General features: G+C 40.2%; 1 protein-coding gene across 3 annotated transcripts in view; it reads left to right on the plus strand.

The window, feature by feature from the left end:
• LOC117248295 (heterogeneous nuclear ribonucleoprotein L-like) overlaps positions 1-23,206 on the plus strand; it is a 139,416-nt gene that overhangs the window by 62,215 nt on the left and 53,995 nt on the right. For all 3 annotated transcript variants that reach the window (XR_013487850.1, XM_078160653.1, XM_078160652.1), the window contains exons 8-9: positions 15,843-15,914; positions 19,005-19,222. Coding sequence is in view for 2 of the 3 variants with exons in the window: in XM_078160653.1 (XP_078016779.1) it covers positions 15,843-15,914; positions 19,005-19,222 (290 nt within the window). In the remaining variant the exon portion in view is untranslated. The remainder of the gene's footprint in view (positions 1-15,842; positions 15,915-19,004; positions 19,223-23,206) is intronic.

Here is a 23,206-nt window from a genome sequence, read left to right on the forward strand (position 1 = left end):
AGGTCAAATAACTGAAAACATGTTTTATATTCTAGTTTCTTCAAAATAGCCACCCTTTGCTCTGATTACTGCTTTGCACACTCTTGGCATTCTCTCAATGAGCTTCAAGAGGTAGTCACCTGAAATGGTTTCCACTTCACAGGTGTGCCTTATCAGGGTTAATTAGTGGAATTTCTTGCTTTATCAATGGGGTTGGGACCATCAGTTGTGTTGTGCAGAAGTCAGGTTAATACACAGCCGACAGCCCTATTGGACAACTGTTAAAATTCATATTATGGCAAGAACCAATCAGCTAACTAAAGAAAAACAAGTGGCCATCATTACTTTAAGAAATGAAGGTCAGTCAGTCCGGAAAATTGCAAAAACTTTAAATGTGTCCCCAAGTGGAGTCGCAAAAACCATCAAGCGCTACAACGAAACTGGCACACATGAGGACCGACCCAGGAAAGGAAGACCAAGAGTCACCTCTGCTTCTGAGGATAAGTTCATCCGAGTCACCAGCCTCAGAAATCGCAAGTTAACAGCAGCTCAGATCAGAGACCAGATGAATGCCACACAGAGTTCTAGCAGCAGACCCATCTCTAGAACAACTGTTAAGAGGAGACTGCACGAATCAGGCCTTCATGGTCAAATAGCTGCTAGGAAACCACTGCTAAGGAGAGGCAACAAGCAGAAGAGATTTGTTTGGGCCAAGAAACACAAGGAATGGACATTAGACCAGTGGAAATCTGTGCTTTGGTCTGATGAGTCCAAATTTGAGATCTTTGGTTCCAACCGCCGTGTCTTTGTGAGACGCAGAAAAGGTGAACGGATGGATTCCACATGCCTGGTTCCCACTGTGAAGCATGGAGGAGGAGGTGTGATGGTGTGGGGGTGTTTTGCTGGTGACACTGTTGGGGATTTATTCAAAATTGAAGGCACACTGAACCAGCATGGCTACCACAGCATCCTGCAGCGACATGCCATCCCATCCGGTTTGCGTTTAGTTGGACCATCATTTATTTTTCAACAGGACAATGACCCCAAACACACCTCCAGGCTGTGTAAGGGCTATTTGACCAAGAAGAAGAGTGATGGAGTGCTGCGGCAGATGACCTGGCCTCCACAGTCACCGGACCTGAACCCAATTGAGATGGTTTGGGGTGAGCTGGACCGCAGAGTGAAGGCAAAGGGGCCAACAAGTGCTAAACACCTCTGGGAACTCCTTCAAGACTGTTGGAAAACCATTTCAGGTGACTACCTCTTGAAGCTCATGGAGAGAATGCCAAGAGTGTGCAAAGCAGTAATCAGAGCAAAGGGTGGCTATTTTGAAGAAACTAGAATATAAAACATGTTTTCAGTTATTTCATCTTTTTTTGTTAAGTACATAACTCTACATGTGTTCATTCATAGTTTTGATGCCTTCAGTGAGAATCTACAATGTAAATAGTCATGAAAATAAAGAAAACGCATTGAATGAGAAGGTGTGTCCAAACTTTTGGCCTGTACTGTATATATATATATATATATGTGTGTGTATATATATATATATATATATATATATATATATATATATATATATATATTATGGCTATATAAATGTAATTTATGGTGCTGTTAGGTTGCTGTTAGACCACCCCACTCCGTTTACAGAATGTGCGAAAGATGGACTGTGCAACGCTCTGCACACGCCCTGCCTGCCACACGCAGCACGGCTTCACCTCGTTGATCTGTTGCTGTCTGTCTAACGCCTCAGATCCACTGGCGTCACCGAGAATCGTTGCCGGACGCAACGCCTACCCTGAAAAGGACGCTTTGGAGGCGGAGCCCAGAAATAAGCGGAAATGCAGATGGACGTGGCTACTGTAGCAGCAAGGAATATGCTAAACACCATAAAACACAGACCAACCACAATGATTCCCTCTTTGATTTCGTATTTTGGAGGGAGAAATCATATTTATATATTTGCGTTGTTGTTAAAGGGAAATTTCGGTTTATTTCAACCTGTCTCCTATTGTCCTAAATTTGTTTCAAGTGACTAGTGACATAAAAATAATAGTTAGCATGTTAGCCGTTAGCCTAGATACAGCTGGGGCGCATAGTAGCGTCAGACCTGTTAAAACGTAAGTGAACGGGCATACTTCAAGTGCAAATTTAATCCACTAAACAAGCTTTTTTTCCACAAAGACCACCTCATATCGTTAGGATAAATGTCAGAGAACATATAGAAAACGACGTGTAAACGTGTTGTCTTACCTTACCGGTACCATTTAGCTCTGCTTTCCAAAGCGCGGCCGAAATATATCTTGCAAGCTCTAAATAAAGCCCAGCTGGATACTACTCCAGGTGGAGGTGTCTCATCCTCGGCCACATCCAGACCTTGAAAATAAGGCTGCAACCGGTCCCATTCCTTGCAACAGAGGCATTCCTCTTCTGTGGGCACTGGGGCACAGCATCCACAGGTACACCACCAATCTCCAGAGCTACGCAGCCTTGCAGCAGCCATTCCTCCTCTCTCGTCCTCTACCTGTTGCGCCTCTCTCTCTCTCTCTCCTCCTCCGTTCTTCAATTTCACGAAGCTCTTCGTCAGTGTATTCTGGCTCAAATAAATAAGGGCAGCCATCAAACTCTGCAAAATCAAATCCCTATATATCGCGAGAACAAGCAGTGATCTCATACCGTGCCTGAAATCTCGCAAGAACAAGCAGCAACAGCTGGAAGGCAGAACCGGACAGTAGCCTGAAAAGTTCATTCATTTATTTTATGAAAGATTTATAGAATAATGGCTGACTTTTTGCCAGACTTCGATTTGTGGCCATGCTGTTGCTTGGCCGGCAGCAGCATGGGGAATACCACCGTCTGGTACTGGAGCTCCGACTGGATGAAGACCGTTTTCAGCAATATTTCAGGTTGACCAGGGAGCTTTTTGATGACCTGTTGATGCGAGTGGGACCTCAGATCACACAGATACAGGATAGGAAAGCTTGCCACTGCTACGATTAGCTTATCTTCCATTGCCATGTTGTTCCAGAGAGGGAAAGTAAACGAAACGTCACGACAGACCACCACCAAGCTTGCTCCCCATTGGATAGTGTCCTCGCGTCTGACGGGTTAATTTGCATAAAGTTGAGTCGCGCTCAACTTTTGGACGCGCCGGAGCTGCTCAAACGGCCGCACTGCCTACCCAAAATGCTTTGCGGGGACGTCAGCAATGGTTTGACGCAATCCATAGGAAATTAATAGGCATAAGCGTCACAGCGGACACAAAAAAACGGCAGTGGATCCCAGGCGTAAACCGTTTCATGGAAGCGATATTTCACAACGCGCCGCTCATTCAGCTGTTTTACATAGTGTGAAAATGACTCCTCGGCTCTTCAATTTATCACATGATTAGCATTACGATGAACCTTTTGCTCCTACTTAATGGGTGAGTGTTCCATCTGAATAGGTTTCCCAGTCCCTCAGATCATCACACTGAGTGGGCTGTATGAACTTTTGATGCAAACATTCAACAACACATGGTCACTGTTGACATCTGAACTACCTCATAAAAGTGACATTTTATAACTCCTCACATTATAAACCAAAAAAATGATTTTGTCTCTTAATCAATGTTAATGTTATTTTAAAATGTCTCTTAATGAGCAACTTTTTTGATATGATTTAAGTAACTAGTTTCAGGCATGAAGTTATATTCAGAACGTTTCTTATTATTCTGAGAGACTAACTCAATATTTTCAGATGGGAGACCTGGGCCAATTGTAACAACATTTTAGGTTTTCCTGAATAACTAATGTGTTTATATCTCTGATGCTGCAGCAGATAAAGGTGGTCATTTTAATAACTTAAATACTGCTGGGTGGCTTATTGTAACCTGTAATAATATAACCTAGCAATAAATGTATATTATTGCACAAAAGTACTGTAACTAATAGGCCAAACTAAATCTTTAAAATAAAAGTGCAATAAAACTGGAATATTTGCATCTGAGACAGTGGAGTAGATAAATAATGTAGCATAGATCGGAAATACTACTAGGTAAAGTACAAGCACCTCTAAATCTTTGTTAGTTTTTGTGTTTCTGTGAGGGAAGCGCCATCTCATGGTGACACCTTGTAATTGAATAAATGAGTGTGTTACAGTGGAATCTAAGCACACCCCCAGAAAGGTGGGAGGGAATGATATTTGGCTGGCCAATATTTGACATTGGCAGGCTTCTGGAAGGCTTTCGGAAGGCCTGGGAAATTTGAAGTGGCTGCAGCTGCAGGCTGCTGTTTTATAATTATCCATGTTTACAGACTGGCTGCAGTGTGTGTGTTTATGGCATCCTGGATGGTCCTGTTAATCCATGGTCTCTGGTTGTGGAGTGATTTAACTGTAGCTTTGGGTGAAGTTGCTTCTGTTGTTTCTCAAATTAAATCAACCACAGACTCAATGAATTCATTGATGACATTGATGGAGGTGTCCTGGAATGTGCTCTATCCTCTGATTGGCTCCATCTCAGGTTACTGGGGGATGTGATGAAGTATGTTTACATATTGTTGTTCCTCCTGTACACAGGGAGTGCTGCTCTGTTGCCAGCACCTCACATTCATATTGTCACACCACTCCTTATTTACCATGAAGCACACACCTTATCCCTTTCTCTCACCAGAGTCTTCTGCTCTGTCAGATCAATAGAAAGAGTCACCTGGTTTAATGTCGCTGTCAGTCTGTGCTTATGTTGTAGCTGTTAAGCAAGTTCTCAACTGATGACTGCTAAATAACTTATTGTGTTTAATATTAGATTGGTATGTCAACCTGTGGTTAACACTAGCTACTCAGGTTATCTTTACTGTTGTTTTACTAAAGCCATCTGCTAACGCTACCTAGCTACTAGTTGCCTAGTGTAGTAATAAAAGGTATAATAACACGAGTTACAGCAATTATTTGCCTAATACAACACATTATAAGCAGACGCAGCATCAGATTCAATTCTTAATGTATTGGAAATGTTTCATTTGTTTCTTTGGCTTGAAAAATATGTAATTAACTGATAAACACGGAACCCATTTGATTTATCATTAGGGATCCAGCACATAGACTTTGAAAAAATGGAAACATTGGTTTTGGGGTTTGTCAGACTCTGAACTTTCCAAATATGTAGTTTATAAGCTCCCCAAATATTTTGAACAAGGTTGAAATCAGGACATAGTGAACCTGACTATAAGCTTTTTTGATGGCATTTATTTTCTTTTTTTCTGTAGCCTAAACAGCTTCTCATTTTTCACTGTGATGCTTATATGCTGCTTGTTTTTCTGCAACCATTCCTGTAAATATACAAAACTTAACAATCAAATGAACTTGACTGAGACGAGAGAAGGGTAGATTTGATCCTAAATACAATGTAACCTTTATGATGGTAACATCTGTACGATAATATAAATTGCTATATTAGTCTTAGCAGTTTGTAAGGGTTGCATTGTGGAACTTCATTTGTATAGATCATCTTCAGTGACAAACACAATATGGCTTTGTGCATGTTCAGTAAGTCAACATTGATGCAGGCTTGCTGCTTGAGGGTTTTATAAGCCACTCCCCCTACCTGCTAGATGTCAATGTCAATGTCAATTAAAATCCAGAAAAACATCAACACAATTATATAGAAGCCCCTGCCCTGTCACATAGCCGCACATGTAAGAAGTGCAGCCATATGATTAGGACAAAGTGGAAGTGGGTAGGGAGAGGGTGTAGGTTATTGACCAAAGTATGTCAGACTCCGCTATGATATGTGGCGATATGCCCCCTTTCAGCTTGTGAATATTGGACCTTTTTCACTGGTTGACCTTTTCTGTCACAGACCAAACAATCAACAAACAAGTTAGCTACGGTTAGCTAGCAGCAAACTGGTACAACTTTACAGCTCTGTGCGTTTCATACATGCTATAGGCTTTGCTTTTTTGTTTACCTTTCTTCTTCTTTTACACATTTAATGCTATTCGACTTCCGGGTCAAAGCACACCTGTACTGCAGCACACTCTACTTCTTTCCATCCATTCCTCCACACAGTATGTGCAAAACATTGAAAATGGCATCATGTGGCTGTTAAAGAGACACTTACCTTTCTGGAAATTTTACGCTTTTCTTTGTTTAGGTTAAAATGCTATTAATAAGCTGATGGCACACTAAAATGTAAGTGAAATCCACCCGAGATAAAAACTCATAATTTTACAATTCTCAAGTGGTTCTAAGAAAACTCCAACCAATCATTTGAGCGATGGTGAAGACTGATACAGCTTCATCCTGAGCTAAAAGGGATGAGATGGTCGCAGAGTTTCTGCTGGACAGGTATTTTTAGTTTGCCTCTAATGTAACATAAGCTTTAACGTTATATATGACAACACAGCATAGTGTTATGCATTGCTAACGGTTAGCCTACTGTAGCCTACGTTGCCTGAGCCTCAGAATTGTCTTCCTTGTTTGTTGCCAGTCATCAGTACTGTAACGTTAGTGTTTACGTTATATTATAAAACTCATCAGTCATCACTGACCCTGGATAAGTTTCAAAACTCCAGGGTTGCATTTGACTGTGCAGGACACGTAATGTTATGTTTAGTTTGCTTATAATATTACATATAACGTTATATGATAACACAGCATCCAGTTGCTAATGGCTAACCTTAGCCTACTGTAGCGTAGCCTCTGAAACATTAACGTTATCTTCCTTGTGCTTTTCCACTTACTAGTAACGTTAATGCTACTATCTAACATTAGCACTGTAAACTTATTGTAAAACTCATCAGTCATCACTGACTCTGGTTGAGTTTTAAAATTCCGAGGTTGCATTTGACTGTCTTGGTTGTAATGATACACTCGCTCTCCTCTTCCGTGTATCTAATGTTACCTTGCTAATGCCTACATCTACCATAGAGGTAATGGAGGATGTAATGGAGGAAGGGAGAGTAGGCCTTTGGAGGGAGGTGGAGTTGTGGATGTTCAATTTTTTTCTAAGTGCTGTGTTAAATGCAAGAAAGGTAAGAGTAGTTTTAAGGAGCTTCTGTTTGCACTTGTGTGGTTTACCTGGTTCCATCAGTCGCACCTGACAAAGTACGCCTTTTGTATCCTTCATGACTGTGTACTTGAAGAGTTGAAACACTTAGTGACAGTATTTTGTCTGGTCTTGATGGATTCACACCACATAGAAGTAGTACAACAGTTAGCACTGTGACTGTCTGAACATGTCAGAGAGACATGCACACTGACTGTGTGTGCTGCTAATCTGTGGTGTGAAGGTCAGTGTGGACAGCCATCATGCTGTCTGGATTATCTCCTGGCCATCTCACTTTTCACTGCTGTAGCATCTGTGTGTGTGTGTGTGTGTGTGTGTGTGTGTGTGTGTTCAGCACAAAGCACTGCAATGCATCAGCACAGAACACCTGGGGGGGGGGGGGGTCAGTGTCATTTCAATGCACCTCCAGGATAGTGTATAACTTATATGTTGTATGCATATACTGCAGGATGTAATGCTTTCACTGTAAATGTGATGATGGTGATGTTTTTATTATTATGATGATAATGAAATGCAGGTTGATGTTCTTTCGTGCTGAGGGGGAAAAAAGAGAAAGCTTGATGCCTCACAGGTACTGTCTCTTTCACGTCTCTGTTCACATAGCCTCTATATCATTGTACCTGCCTCTCTGAATAAAGCCACCTTAAAGCGGTTTAGTTCTTATTTACTCATTTCCATCATTGCCACAAAGTGTATTGAAGTTTTTATGTTTCTGGGGTGTAGAATCGTTACCCATGAGTGTGGTTTATAGAAATGAATGTAATTTGACTCTACTCACAGCTCACAACTCACATACTGACCATCAAAACTGACAAAACAAGCTGTGTGATGAAGACTTTTGAACATTTGCTAATTGAAGCAGCAACCCTCACACTCCTCTTCAGCATAACCTTCGGGCCATTTCCATTTGTTTTATAATCCTGATCTCTAAATGACAGCTGACAACACAGAGGCAGAAATGACACATTCTTTAGAAGTCTGTCTTTTTATTTAGCTTTTCTGTACATTATAAAAGCTATGAAATAAATCAGTCTCTGTCAGGGCAGTATTTTAGGGGTCAACTTCATCGAATTTTTTAATCAAAATATTCTTAAGTGTGTCAAACAGAATGCATAACTAAATGACAAATTGTCATTTGCTCCACCACAGAGAATGTAGGCCGTGATCAGCTTGATTCAAAACTGGTTTAATGGATTCAATTTTAACAACTTTTTAAACCATGAAAGCACCCACAAAAACATCTCAAACCACTCCTGTTGCATCATCACCTGTTGTGTTGTGTTGTGTTGAGTTGTTGTGTCTCAGATCTCAGCTATTAGCTTAGGTGAGAACACAGACTGTAAAAATAATGGACGAAGCTACCGATATTTCACCCATTGGTTTTTGTGAGTTCCGTTTTGAGGCCACCAGACAGCCTGTCATTCAAGCAGCCCCACACCTTTAATATGCGAACTTTGGGCCTAAATAAAATGTAAACAGGTGAGTCACATGAAAATTCAACCCCTGCACACTTGTCATGAAGGGAGAAATTAGCTAAAGAGACCAAAGCAGTTTTTTGTACCAGTCTGTCAACATGTTTATTTCTGCTGTAAGGTTGGGCAGTTTAACATGAGGCTCCATAGGGAGTTACTGTATTCTGGTTTGGAGCCAGCCTCAAGTTGCCATTCAATGAACTGTAGTTTTTTGCATTGCCACATTGCAAGCCTAGGAGGTTGCTGCTTGAGTGAGAACAACATTAGCAGTGGACACTGAGCTCTGCCTTGCCATCTGCCTCAGGGACAGAATCTCTAGGTGTATCAAAGCAAATCGTGAAGCGAATCGTGACCAGTATTTAAATTAAAATGCATTCGCAGAAATGCTTTTTCATTTTAAGAATGTGGCTGCATTATTTGACTCATAAATAAAATGAATAATCAATCAACCTATTTGTATTTGCATTTTCTTCTTCAAGACTGCACATTTTATGCCATAATCAAAAAGAAGACAAAGAAGACATTGCTATTTCATTTTCGTGGTCTGCCCTGCAAAATAGTGCCCATAATTCGAAAATGATTTAGCAATCTGAGCGGCGCAGGAGAGTGACGTCAGTAGCCGCGCTTCTTCAGCTCCGTGCTGACCATGGTGCTACCCATCTAATACGATAGGGGGCGGTGTGCACATTTGATATATGGATGCATCACAGATCATGGAGCTTTCTGAGATTGTGCTTTCTAAACATCGTAATTTCCCAGAACTGAATAAATACCACACATAGCAACACAAAACTGCTTTGCTAGCTCAATCATGTTGTAACTAAGATATCCGCTGGAAAAAATATTTTTTTTCATGGACTGTTCATTGAGTTATGGAGTTAATACGTCTGCTGACTTGACAGTCATTTAAGCTAGTATCAGTTTATACTTGTAAGTTACTTATAGCTTATACTTTGTAGACATCGTGATTTCCCAAAACTGAATAAATACCACACAGTCCAGCAACTTTTCCGGGGGAAACCCTGTGACATTGACACGTTAAATAATTTTCATACATACAAAGCTGCCTTGGTTTGATTCTAACCCATAAAATATGGTTGTCAAATATTGAATCTGCTGCATCGTGAAATTAATAAATTATGCACAGCTAAGATTAACTATTATAATATGGAGTACCTATTGACATCAGTGTGTAATAAGCCTGGAGGCCATAGCTAACAAGCTGCAGTCAACAAAGACCCTTGTAAACTTGTATACGTTTCATAGATATATTTACACTATTATTAATTCAGCATGATCTTGATCATGATAGAAATTAAATTGCATCATGCCATCTTGCTTTTCTGCATTAAATTTTTAAGCAAAAAAATATCCATTGATCAGAGGAATTGTTGGATTGTATGTTTATCTATATTATCTATATATTTATCTAAATATTAGCACAATTTAATATCAATAAATCATTGCATACGTAAGTGATCATCTTAAATATTTAGGCTAATATAATTTAGATCTGCCCTGTAAAAGTGTGTGTATAGCGCACTGAATGAGTGTTTTATGCGAAGATGTTATTACTGCTTGTCATAAGAAAACACAATGCGCTCACTTGTAAGGTCCTCTTCGCACCAAACACTCATTCAATGCGCTATACACACACTTTTACAGGGCAGATCTAAATTATATTAGGCAGCTTTGTATGTATGAAAATTATTTAACGTGTCAATGTCACAGGGTTTCCCCCGGAAAAGTTGCTGGACTGTGTGGTATTTATTCAGTTTTGGGAAATCACGATGTCTACAAAGTATAAGCTGTACAAGTATAAGCTGCTACTAGCCTAAATGACTGTCAAGTCAGCAGACGTATTAACTCCATAGCTCAATGAACAGTCCATGAAAAAAATACCTTTTCCAGCAGATATCTTAGTTACAACATGATTGAGCTAGCAAAGCAGTTTTGTGTTGCTATGTGTGGTATTTATTCAGTTCTGGGAAATTACGATATTTAGAAAGCACAATCTCAGAGAGCGCCATGATCTGTGATGCATCCATATATCACATGTGCACACCGCCCCCTATCGTATTAGATGGGTAGCACCAGAGATATTGGATGAAGCGAGATACCCAACTCAGCTCACTTCCTGATTCAGTGACGTCAACAGGCTCTGATTGGAGGGAGAGCTAACCACGCCCACTTAGGAGACAGGAAGAGTAACCGTTTTTTTAACATTGGGTATCTACAGTTGGGTATCTCCCTTCATCCAGTATCTCTGGTAGCACCATGGTCAGCACGGAGCTGAAGAAGAGCGGCTACAGACGTCACTCTCCTGCGCCGCTCAGATTGCCAAATCATTTTCGAATTATGGGCACTATTTTTGCATTATTTTGCAGGGCAGACCACGAAAATGAAATAGTAATGTCTTCTTTGTCTTCTTTTTGATTATGGCATAAAATGTGCAGTCTTGAAGAAGAAAATGCAAATGCAAATAGGTTGATTGATTATTCATTTTATTTATGAGTCAAATAATGCAGCCACATTCTTAAAATGGAAAAGCATTTCTGCAAATGCATTTTAATTTTCAAATTTTACATTTCAAATTGAATTTTGGTATCTATTTGATGGGGCATATTTTGAAAATTAAATCTCAAATGTCTTTTTCTTTTTCATTTTAATTAAGTGAAAGAATGAGCAGTCTTGAAGAAGAAAATGCATTTTAATTTAAATATTGGTCACGATTCTCTTTGATATGGGTGGAGTCAAGGCTGGAGAATACCCAGTTCGGTGGACTCAGTTTTGCATCTCCACTTTTTGCAGATGATGTTAAATCACGGATCTGTGACCTCCTCGTATGCAGGTGGTTTGCAGACTACTGTGAAGCAGCAGACCCCTCACATCCACACACAGGTGGTTGTGACAGCTCTCTGGCCTGTTTCTGTGTGTTGTTTGAGCTTTTCTTGCATGTACAGATATTGGTCATTGGTAGGCGGGGGGTGGGGGGACTAGGGGGCCTGAAGGCAAAGCTCTCAACAACCAGTCAGTCTATGTTCCAACCCTGACTTATGGTCATGAGCTTAAGTTAGTGACCAAATGAATGACATTGTTAATATAAGCAGAGGAAATCAGTGCCCTTGGCGAGGAGGCAACTGGCTCAGCCTTCTCTGATGCCAGTTGAGAATGCTGAAAAAGCCACCAAGGGCCAACTGGTGCCAGCAGTGCAGGACACACTGCGAAAATTAGCGCAGTAGATGCACATTGATGGCCCAACATTGACCTACGGCTGATTGTTGTCTTGGTATATCAGGGCCCTTAGAAATGGGGTGATGAGGTCAGACATCTGGAAGGAACTAGGGATTGAACTGCTGCTCCTTCACTTCAAAAGAGGCCAATTGAAATGGTTTCGGAATCTGATTTGAAGAGGTTTTCATGTCCAACTGGGAGGAGACACCAGGGCTGACCTAGAACGCTCTGGAGACATTTTGTATTCCATGTGGCCTGGAATTGTCTTGGGATCCCCAAAAAGAACTCAAGTAGATGGCTGGGGAGAAGGATGTATGGACTACCTTCCTTAGAAATGACAAAACAATGAAAATAAGACCAAAGTTACATGAAACTGGAATATCCCTTTAATGTTATGTATTTTTGCACAATGCACATGAGCAAGGAAATTCTGTAATGTACCTTGTACCTCTGGCCACCAGAGGCACCTCAAACCCCTGACAGGGTGAACACAATAATCTGATAACATGGTTACAGGGGTCTGTTTCTATGCTATAGAGCCTGACTATTAACTGACAGCTCCCCGCTCTAACATAAGTTTCCCTTCAAGATTCAACCTCAAGCATGATCTTGTGGCATTGTGCTGCTGTGGTGTAAACTTATAGCTGTCGTTTAGATGGTATGCCGTAAAATATTTTTTACATCTTACGTCTTATTCTTGTTGTTTTGTATGTTATTTCATTAAAACAGTGAATATTGTAAAAACACAGTTAATTGCTAAGATCTGGGAAACAACAACATTGCTAGAGATAAGGGATACATCAAATTATCAGCCACTCATCGGTAACAGTTGATATTCGCCTTGTTGACTGACTCACCAATGGCAGTGGCTGATGTTTTTCTTTGTCACATCACAATCATTTTGCACATACGAAAGACCAGGGCTCAAGACTAACAGTGTCCCATCGTCACAGGATTCATAGGAAGTGCGTATGGGATGAACAGAGCTCTTCCCTGGGATGCCGTCGGGACGAAAGAATGCAATAAACTCGCTATCGACACATCAGGGGACGCACCCTATTGTTTCCTTGATAATGCTACATTCTGAACAACAAATCTGTGTTGAAATCAGCAGGAAGAGAGCTAGCTAATGTCAGCTTTAAGCAGCTGGTGGCCACACCTAATGTTGTGTTCCATTTACCTTGTAAGTCAGAGGTTGGAGATTGGGATGACGTCACACTCATGCTGATCGCGTTCCAGTGCAACAAGTTGGAAAAAACTGTTGATGACAAACCAGGTCAACCCAAGTTAGCCATTGTAGCCAATACCAGATGTTAAGAAAGCTGTATTTTGTGCATATAAACACCTTAGCAACATGTCCACTAATAGAAACTTGACAGGATTGTGAGTATGAATGTTTTAGTGAGATGCAGGTAAGATAGAAGTGCTAATAAATTGCACAATACATAAGCATTCACTACCGTTAATGTGCAGATCAGTCATATTGGATTTTGAGACTTTTTTTTTCCCTTCAACTTTCCAAGCTGAAAATCCAACGTCAGGGTGTTCTAGTTGAAATTTCTGACTGGGAACTCAAAAATGTGAACTTCACAGTACAAATGGAATAACTGCTGATGGAGGTTACAGTGAGTTACATTATAATGTGTTCAAGCTCTATTCTGTAAAAATGGGTATTGGGCGAAGGTAAATTATAAGGTTATCACGATGTGTTCAAATGTTATCTTGTAAAATGTAGTGTTTATTGAGAAACTTGGATAAATACAGCTGTTCAAAGGAGAAATTTGTTGATGTTTTCACAGCAATGTAAAATACATATTAGAGAGGGAATTATGATATACAGTCAGGTCCATAATTATTTGGACAATGATACAGTTGTTGTCATTTTGGCTCTGTACACCACCACAATGGGTTTTAAATGAAACAATGAATACCTGCTTAAAGTGCAGACTCTCAGCTTTCATTTAAGGCTTTTTTCAAAAATGTAGTATGAACCGTGTAGGAATTACAACCATTTCTTCACACAGTCCCCCAACTTTAAGGGCTCATAAGTATTTGGACAAACTAACATAATCATTAATTAAACAGTCAGTTTTAATACTTGGTTGCAAATCCTTTACAGTCAATGACTGCCTGAAGTGTTGGACCCATAGACATCATCAGATGCTGGGTTTCTTCCCTGGTGATGCTCTGCCAGCCCTTTACTGCAGCCGTCTGCACTTCCTGCTTGTGTTTTGGGTGTTTTGCCCTCAGTTTTGGCTTCAGCAAGAGAAACGCATGCTCAGTTGGATTCAGGTCAGATGATATGACTTGGCTGTTGCAGAACATTCCACTTCTTTGCCTTAAAAATGTCTTTGGTTGCTTTTGCAATATGCTTCAGGTCAATGTCCATCTGCACTGTGAAGCATCATCCAATGAGTTTTGAAGCATTTAATTGAATCTGAGCAGATAATGGTGCCCCAAACACTTCAGCTTCCATCCTGCTGCTCTTGTAAGCAAGACAAGACTTCACTAGAATAAATACAGAGGGTTTATCACAAGATGCAAACCGTTGGTTAGCCTTAAAAATGGAAGGCCAGATTAGAGTTTGTCAAAAACCATCTAAAAAGCCTGTACAGTTGTGGAACAGCATATTATGGACAGATAAAACAAAGATCAACTACCAGAATGATGGGAAGACAAGAGAAGGAAGAAGGGAAGGAACTGCTCATGATCCAAAGCACACCACCTCATCAGTGAAGCATGGTGGAGGTACTGTTATGTCATGGCCATGTATGGCTGCCAGTGGAACTGGTTCTCTTGTATTTATTGATGATGTGACTGCTTACAAGAGCAGCAGGATGAAAGCTGAAGTGTTTGGGGCACCATTATCTGCTCAGATTCAACCAAATGCTTCAAAACTCATTGGATGATGCTTCACAGTGCAGATGGACAATGACCTGAAGCATACTGCAAAAGCAACCAAAGACATTTTTAAGGCAAAGAAGTGGAATGTTCTGCAACGGCCAAGTCATATCATCTGACCTGAATCCAACTGAGCATGCGTTTCTCTTGCTGAAGCCAAAACTGAGGGCAAAACACCCAAAACACAAGCAGGAAGTGCAGACAGCTGCAGTAAAGGGCTGGCAGAGCATCACCAGGGAAGAAGCCCAGCATCTGATGATGCCTATGTGTCCAACACTTCAGGCAGTCATTGACTGTAAAGGATTTGCAACCAAGTATTAAAACTGACTGTTTAATTGATGATTATGTTAGTTTGTCCAAATACTTATGAGCCCTTAAAGTTGGGGGACTGTGTGAAGAAATGGTTGTCATTCCTACACGGTTCATACTACATTTTTGAAAAAAGCCTTAAATGAAAGCTGAGAGTCTGCACTTTAAGCAGGTATTCATTGTTTCATTTAAAACCTATTGTGGTGGTGTACAGAGCCAAAATGACGACAACTGTATCATTGTCCAAATAATTATGGACCTGACTGTATATAGTAAAAAGACATTTGAAGCAGTTATTTTTTTAATGTAAAAGAAGGTTATTTTAAGGGTTGTTATTAATGTGTATAAAAGTTGTACTCATTCAAAGGGAGTGTAATGATGACTGAATGACTTTGAAACAGTTCAATTATTTTTTATAAGAAGATTTCTTTCTTTCCCTGGCACAAAGGGGGGAATAAATAACAACAAAAACAAACTAAACAACAAAAAAAACATCAGTGTCGGTTTTCAGCCAAATTGTAATTTTAAACATTAGCATTGGCCTAAAATTTCACAATCGGTGCATCCCTACTAACGTTAGGTCCAATTGGTCAAGGAACACAAAGCAGTCAGACTATCAGACAGGTTGTAATCAAAAGCCCAGGTTAGTCCAATTTAATTTGAATAGAAAACAAAGGCAAACAGTGACATCACTCCCCACACTGTACGCTGTAATTATCCAGCCCACAGTGCTCATTTTAGAACTATTTTATATGGCAGGGTCTTCAGAGGTAGTAAAAGCAAAGTCTACATCTGTGAAAGAAGCCTGTTGTTGTGAGGTAAATTACTGTGGGTGCTGCACGCAATCTAATATTGTGTGTGTGTGTGTGTGTGCGTGTGTGTGTGTGTGTGTGTTTCAGACCGTGGAAAGGGAAGGCAGAGACAGGCCATTTTAGGCGAACATCCGTCATCCTACAGTGATAACGGCTATGGTAAGACACACACCCACAGAGCAATAACTGAAACTTCTGCCTCACACAGTGCTGCTTCTTAATCTACACTCCCCATACCTCTGAGGTGAAACCTGAGTACGGGTGTACACAAACTACTACAGTAGGTATACCTTTACCTGCCTGTGGAAACAGATGCCTGCCAATTACACTCGTTAATTTAAGCTGTGTCACAACACACACACACACACACACACACACACACACACACACACACATACACACCCTGAGAAGAGTGAGGAGAGTCATTCAAATCCAACATGCCCGTGTGTTTGTTTGTGCACATTTAGTACACATTTGTGCACGTGTGTGTGGTAAGTTGGTAATTCAAAGGTTATAGGCCAAGGCTACTGAGAGTAAGCAGAAAGGTAAAACTGAAAAAATGTTCCCTTTGTCATAATGCAGCTGTGTGTTTCTGTCCAAATAACAGTAAATCAGTTGTGTTCCCTCAGCCTGACATCAGCACTGAGATGACCAAACTAAAAGATGTGGTGCCACAATGTGGCTCAGTACTTGAGGAAGTGATGGCCAAGTTTCAGATACCGCCATCTAATGATAAAGTGTGTGTTCTGATCAATTTTTAGACTAATGGAGGAAGGAAATGTGTGTGCAGAACTGATCATAGAAACATGATACTAGAGACATTCAATCAGAAGCCTACCTATCTATTGTGTTCTTTTTCAAACAGACACAAGCTATTTATAGTTTTTCTTAATTGTTCACACACAAAAAAGGAGCTGTGCACACAATTCTGACAACTCAAAGCTCAGTTATCAACAACAGGACTCTAGACTGCTGAACTATGAGCACAATTTCACTGTTTTCACAAACAAAGAAATTTTAAATCACATTTTTGCAAAACTCTAAGCACAAATCACATCATTTAGCAAACTTTGGTCACCTGGAAATACTAGCCTTCAAAATGACACATTCTAATTACCACTTGTTCTGACTCACATCTCACCCGTTCAAAACATTCCCATCATGCATCAGAGCATAAAAAGGCCTCAAGTGACCTCCATTGTGTTGGGGGTAAAAATTAGGGCTGGGTTAAAATAATTGTTTCATCTGATTCAAATCAGTCTTCATTGAATGACCCGATGTGAATTCATAAAATCTGAGATTGATCTAATATACGCTTTTTCCCACAGATGCGTGAAGCTTTAACCCTGTTAATCTTGCTAGTAGTAAACAAGCCCTGGTGCTAACTTATTAAGGACCTTAGTATTGAGAAGCTCCTACATTACCGATTTTTTAAATATCTAACTGTTAGCTTACTTTTTTATGTTTTGGTGTAATTTATTATGATGGTGCTGCAGCCTCTCCTCCTGCTGTCTCTGTGTCAGGGAGCTGACACAGAGACAGCTCCCTGACGAGCTTGAGCTTGTTACTGTGAGTGCAATAAAACCTCTGCAAGGAAAAAGTCAATACTTTATCAATACAGCTTATCAGTAACATGTAGAAAAGTGACATTTCAATCTGCTCTGTCTGCAGTCCCTCATCCAGCACCGCTAATATTACGTTATAAACAAGCACAGAGGCTTTCCAGCTAATAGCAAATTGTTACTAAAGCTAAAACAACAACAACAACAGTTTATGTCAAATGGTTTAGCTCAGTTTGCCTCGTATCTTAACACTTACCAACGGTAATGCGACCTGCAGGCAGAGAATCTCCTCAACAGCAGAGGGAGGAGCAGAGAGGACAGCAGGACTGATACTGACTGATGTCTGTGTTCCTTAGTCTTTCTAAACTTCACTCAGTATTGTGATGTCAGGAATATGATTTATTGACATTTTACATTTGTTTTCAATGAAAAAAAAGTGACTTTGCTGTTTTAATATCACTGTTACTGCTTTAGAAACATTTAGTTGCCCTTACAAGTTGGCCTGGTCTGTTTGATGTAGATGTAAGATGTAAGATGTATTTTCGTTCTGACAGTGAATTTTGAAGTTTGTGAAGATGTGTGTGCAGTTTATGGTTTAGAGTTTTGGGAAATTGAGCATGATTTCAAGAAATGTGTCTGAGTAATCAAGGAAAACTAATTCAGGGGTGTCTGTGGCTTAGTGGTAGAGCAGGTGCCCCATGTACAAGGCTGTTGCCGCAGCGGTCTGGGTTCGACTCCAGCCTGTGGGCGTTTGCTGCATGTCATCCCCCCTCTCTCTCTCTCTCCCCCTTTCACGCTTGACTGTCCTATCAATTAAAGGCTAAAATGCCCCCAAAAATATCTTTAAAAAAAGAAAAACTAATACAAAACTCACACTGTAAATCATATGTATGTTGATTCCTCCTCTTCTTAAAGTATTGGCTGTTGAGTTTTCCCTCCCTAGCATGACTATACTGCAAGAAATTGTCCTCATTCCGTGTAAAAATGCATAGTGAAGTTGAGCTTTATCAGCCAAATCAAGCGGGAATCTGTTAAGTACAAAATTCTCTCTGTGTTTCCATGTTCTGCTGCAGCTCAGCAAGGAGAAATATTAAAGTAATGGCAACATTAAAGGAGAAATAACATAAAAAGATGAATGTACATCATGAGACAACTATTGTTACATATTCAATGGTTACTAGAGGGCAATGTGGGACTCTTTGAATCTCGAGAGAGGAATTGAACCTAATGTGATTCATTAGACTCTCTCTTAATCATTGCTGTCTGCTGTGCTGGAATTGAATGTACAGTTTTAACACTTCTGACTAAGGTTACTCTTAGTTTAGGTCATGACAGGGGGTTCCTGTTAAAAGGATTGCTATATTTTTTTAAAGACACATCTTAACTCTTACTTGAATAAACACGACGTTTATTTCTTTTAGTCACTTTTATTGACTCAACATGTGGTTATAGCCACCAGTACCAGTACAACCTCAGAGTTTACATTCGTTTCACTAACTCCCACTGCGCATGCGTCCCGTCCGCATGGAGGAGAACCATTTTTCCTCTAGAGTGGCACAGGGATGAGAACCGTAAATAATATAATAGAAGAGTTAAGTTAAGTTAACACATCTAACAATAAAAACAGACAGAGGCAGTATTGTACTCTTGGCATTCATTTCAGCTTCTGTTGTCTCTGCCTCCTCAGGTCCACCCTGCCCCCTGCTGCCTCTGCCTGGCAACAGCAGGTACAAGCTCACCTCAGTGGATGTTCCGGACATGGTGTCATACCCTCTGCCCCAGTCATCCTCCTCATACTCGGGCCATGCCCCCAGCTCTGTTGCCATGGTGAGCGGCCTCCATTCTTCCAAGATGAATTGCACCCGCATCTTCAACCTTTTCTGCCTCTACGGCAACATTGAGAAGGTAGGTATATTTGTTTTCTTAAAGGCATACTGTGCAGGAGTTTCATATAAAACAATGTATGGGCTCGTACAGAAGTAATCCCTCTCAATCACTGACCCACTCTCAGTGTGTGGTGATGTATTTATCTGCAGAGACTCTGAACCTGCCTGTATTTTCTTATTTTGTGCTGTGTTGGGGACGTCCCTGGGCACAGCGTGTAGGTGAGGTTAGGACCGTTTAAAAAGGTAGAGATCAGGTGTGAGACTGTAAGCAGCAGGCATCCATGAGGAAGCTATGGAAATGGTGGACACAGCTCCAAAAAACACAAAGATAGCAAGGGGAGATGCCAAGCAGACAAAGTTTGTTTCAAAACCAGAGTTAATGTGAGGTTGGCTTTTACTTTAATGTAAATGATAGTTTTTATAAACAGTATCCAATAGTGCCGTACACAGACATTTTTGGGGGCAGGTGCTCAAGCAAAAAAAAAAAAAAAAAAAAAAAAAAAAGCGCCCCCTCTCATGATGATAAACAAAACACATAAAGTTACACACAGTACCACATCTTTTACTGACTTACATATATATATTAATTTATTTCAATACCCATGCCGTGATGCAGACAAGGGTGTAATTTTGTTTAAAAATTGTAGGGGTCAGATATTAAGTTGGGGGGTCTGGGGGTCCTCCCCAGGAAATTTTGAGCCTCAGACACTTCATTTCCTGCATTCTGGTGAATTTTTCTGCATTAATTTATAGTGGAAATGTATTAATTTGTGTAAAGGAAAACAAAATTCAGGCTGCAGGTGACAATTCAAAATAAACATATGACGGAATATAATGCAGTCGTTTGAGACTCTCAGGCATTCTGTATTGCTTTCAGATGTTTATTCTCCAATAGATCAACTTTTCAAATTTACTGTTATTCCTGCTGAGTCAACACATGTTTTACTGTGACTGTGTTCTGCAGTGAGATTGAAATGGCTCTGGATGTACAGAGTAAAAGCTGCTCTGACACACAGACACACCGAGGATGAGTTCTGTCTCAGAGTTCTTCAGCTAGACATGAAATCCACAGAGTGCTTAAGATAAACTTTTTTGGGCAAAGTTTGGTTCATTCACATTAAATTCAGCCCCCTACAAACATGTTTCTTTTCTACATGCCTTGTTGAAGGGCTTGTTTTTCTTTTTTTTTCTTTTGTTCTTACTTTCCTTGCAGAACTCTTTAATTTAACTCTGACCCAGTCAAATGTTGCTTTATTTCCAGTTGGTTTAGAAATAAAATTAAATTCACGTTTTTAAAATTCAGTCCACCGCCTAAGAATTAGTTAACACTAATTCTTATAATTGTGTTCTGAAAACACTTTTAATATTCTTTAAGAATTCCGGAGAACAGATGCCGGCAGCAGCTGCAGCTCCTCCTCTGTGCTCAGGGCACACAGCATGTGCAGCACCAAACCACATTTCAGATTTGTTTAAATGAAATATCAGGAGCGGAAAACTTAAACCTTTTTTCAAGTTAAGGTTGTTTTTAAAGATAAATGGAAGCATGAAAGAAATTTGGCGTCTGTCTCCGCTCACACCAGGCAGTGAACTGGAATCAGCCAGAGCTTGAGGGAGACGGTGTGATTTTATGCCAGACTAGCTTACTTACTGCTACTAGATAATCTTAATGGTGGGTTATTGCCTGAATAAGGCTGGCTGTATTGAGATATTTTAATAGTAGTCTAATCACATAACAGCGACAAATGATGCTGAGGCTTAAGGCAAACACTATCGTTACCTGGCTGTAGTGATAATGGTGATGATAATAATAATAATAATAATAATAATAATAATAATACATTTTATTTGTTGGTGCCTTTCACAACACCCAAGGTCACCTTACAGAGAAAAACAATAGCAAAAATAGACATAAAATACAATAGCACAAGAGATATATTTTTAAAAAAAACAAAGAAAATACAATGTGGCTAAATGAATAGATAAGGAGGATAAAACAGTTGGGGGACAGAGTATTATAGGGAGTAGGACATTTTAAAAAGGTGTGTTTTGAGGTGGGACTTGAAGGTGTCAGTAGAGTTCAGAATGTGGATGTGTAGTGGGAGTGAGTTCCAGAGTCTAGGTGCTGAGCAGCTAAAAGCCCAAGCACCCATTGAACTGAGTGTGAATGGAGGTGTAGAAAGCAGAGCAGCAGATGAGGAACGGAGTTAACGGGGTGGGATGTAAGGGTGTAACATATTAGAGAGATATGGGGGAGCCTGGTTATGGAGAGCTTTGAATGTTAACAGGAGCTTGTATTGTATCCGTTGTTGGACAGGGAGCCAGTGGAGTTGAATGGTGTGATGTGGTCCGAGGACTTTGTACGAGTGATGATTCTGGCAGCAGAGTTCTGGATGGATTGTAGACGGTGAATGAGTTTATGTGGTAATCCAGGCGAGAAGTGACTAGAGCATTTATGAGGACTTCAGTGGAGTGCTGGGTTAGGGAGGGACGAAGTCTGGAGATATTGCGAGATGGAAAAAGGCTGTGCGTGAGATGTTATTGATGTGGGATGTGAATGAGAGGGTGCTGTCCAAAATAACGCAGAGACTTTTAACTTCAGCTGTTAATGAAGGCAGGTCAGAGAGACATGATGCTGCTCTGCAGGGTGCTTGATTTGCACGCATTAACTTGGCGGTAATTACAAGGGACGTTGAAGAGGAAGGGGAAGGGGGTTTTGAAGTCTGGCAGACTTAGAAATCAAATGCAGTTGTTGAGCATATAATAAGCAGTATTTGAGAATTGATACCATGGGCCAAATTTAAAATTTAAAATATAGAATTAGTGAAAGAAACAGAAAAAACATGTCTTGCAAAAAAGGTTCTTGTCTAGTCAGAGGGCAAAGGGGCAGGTGCTTGAGCACCACCTGGGGTCTATCTGTGCATGTGCTTGGTATCCAACAATTCCTGCATAGTAAATCTTTAAGTAGGTATGGAATGATATCAGATCTTCATTGAATGATTATCCTGGACCAAAAAAAAATTAAAGAGAGTACTATAATTATATCTAGAGAAAATACAATAATAATTATAGCTGCTGCTCAGCGATGGGTTGGTCCGGGCATTTTTAGGCAATTCTGAGCAACAAGCAGAAGAATTGGAAGACATTTAGGAATTTAGCAACACAATCTGCCTTTTGCATCAGCTGAGCCTTGAACTCACAACCTCTGAGACTAAGAATCAATTTCTATCTCACTGAGCTAATTAGTCAGTGACAATTCATGTGTAGCTTCACAAATTGACTAAGCCAGACGTGCAGGTTTAGCAGCCGTCCATGCATGGAAAAGCAGATTTCAAACCACTGTAAAAAATTCAGTTAAAAATCTGAAAATACACATATTGCATCTAGACAGCATGGAGATGTTGATAATTTATTTTAACAATGATTGATTTGCTTCATAAGTGAAAAACTGATGTTTAACTAGTTGAGCTATGTGCAAAGTGAGAAGCCTCAGATGGTTTCACACTGAAGTGTTGACACTGGATCTTTGTGCAAAGTTTGGTTTATTTTCAAGCATGAGAAGGCAGATTTTCTAGCAGGAAGAAGACTTGTAGATGCTGAACATCGATGAGTCAGGCTCAGGCAATTTTAAGCAATAAGCTGGAGCACAAGAAGATGATTACATTACAATGTGGATTCTGCACCAGTTGAGGCTCGAACCCGCAACCTCTGGAACCTAAAACGGTCATCTACCGCTCTGAGCTAATTGGCAAGTAGCAACTCAACAGTGGCTTCACAAATTGAGTAAACCATTCACTGTTGTATAGGAAAGCAGCCATCCATGCATGGAAAGGCAGATTTGAAACCACTGTAAAAAATTCAGTTATTAAGACAAAAATCTGAAAATACACATATTGCATCTAGACAGCATGGAGATGTTGGTAATTTGTTTGTAACAATGATTGATTTGCTCCATAAGTGAAAAACTAATGTTTAAAATTGCCATTTTTACATTGACTCCAATTGT

Source organism: Epinephelus lanceolatus, chromosome 17 (genome assembly GCF_041903045.1).
Source record: "Epinephelus lanceolatus isolate andai-2023 chromosome 17, ASM4190304v1, whole genome shotgun sequence".
Taxonomy (NCBI): domain Eukaryota; kingdom Metazoa; phylum Chordata; class Actinopteri; order Perciformes; family Serranidae; genus Epinephelus; species Epinephelus lanceolatus.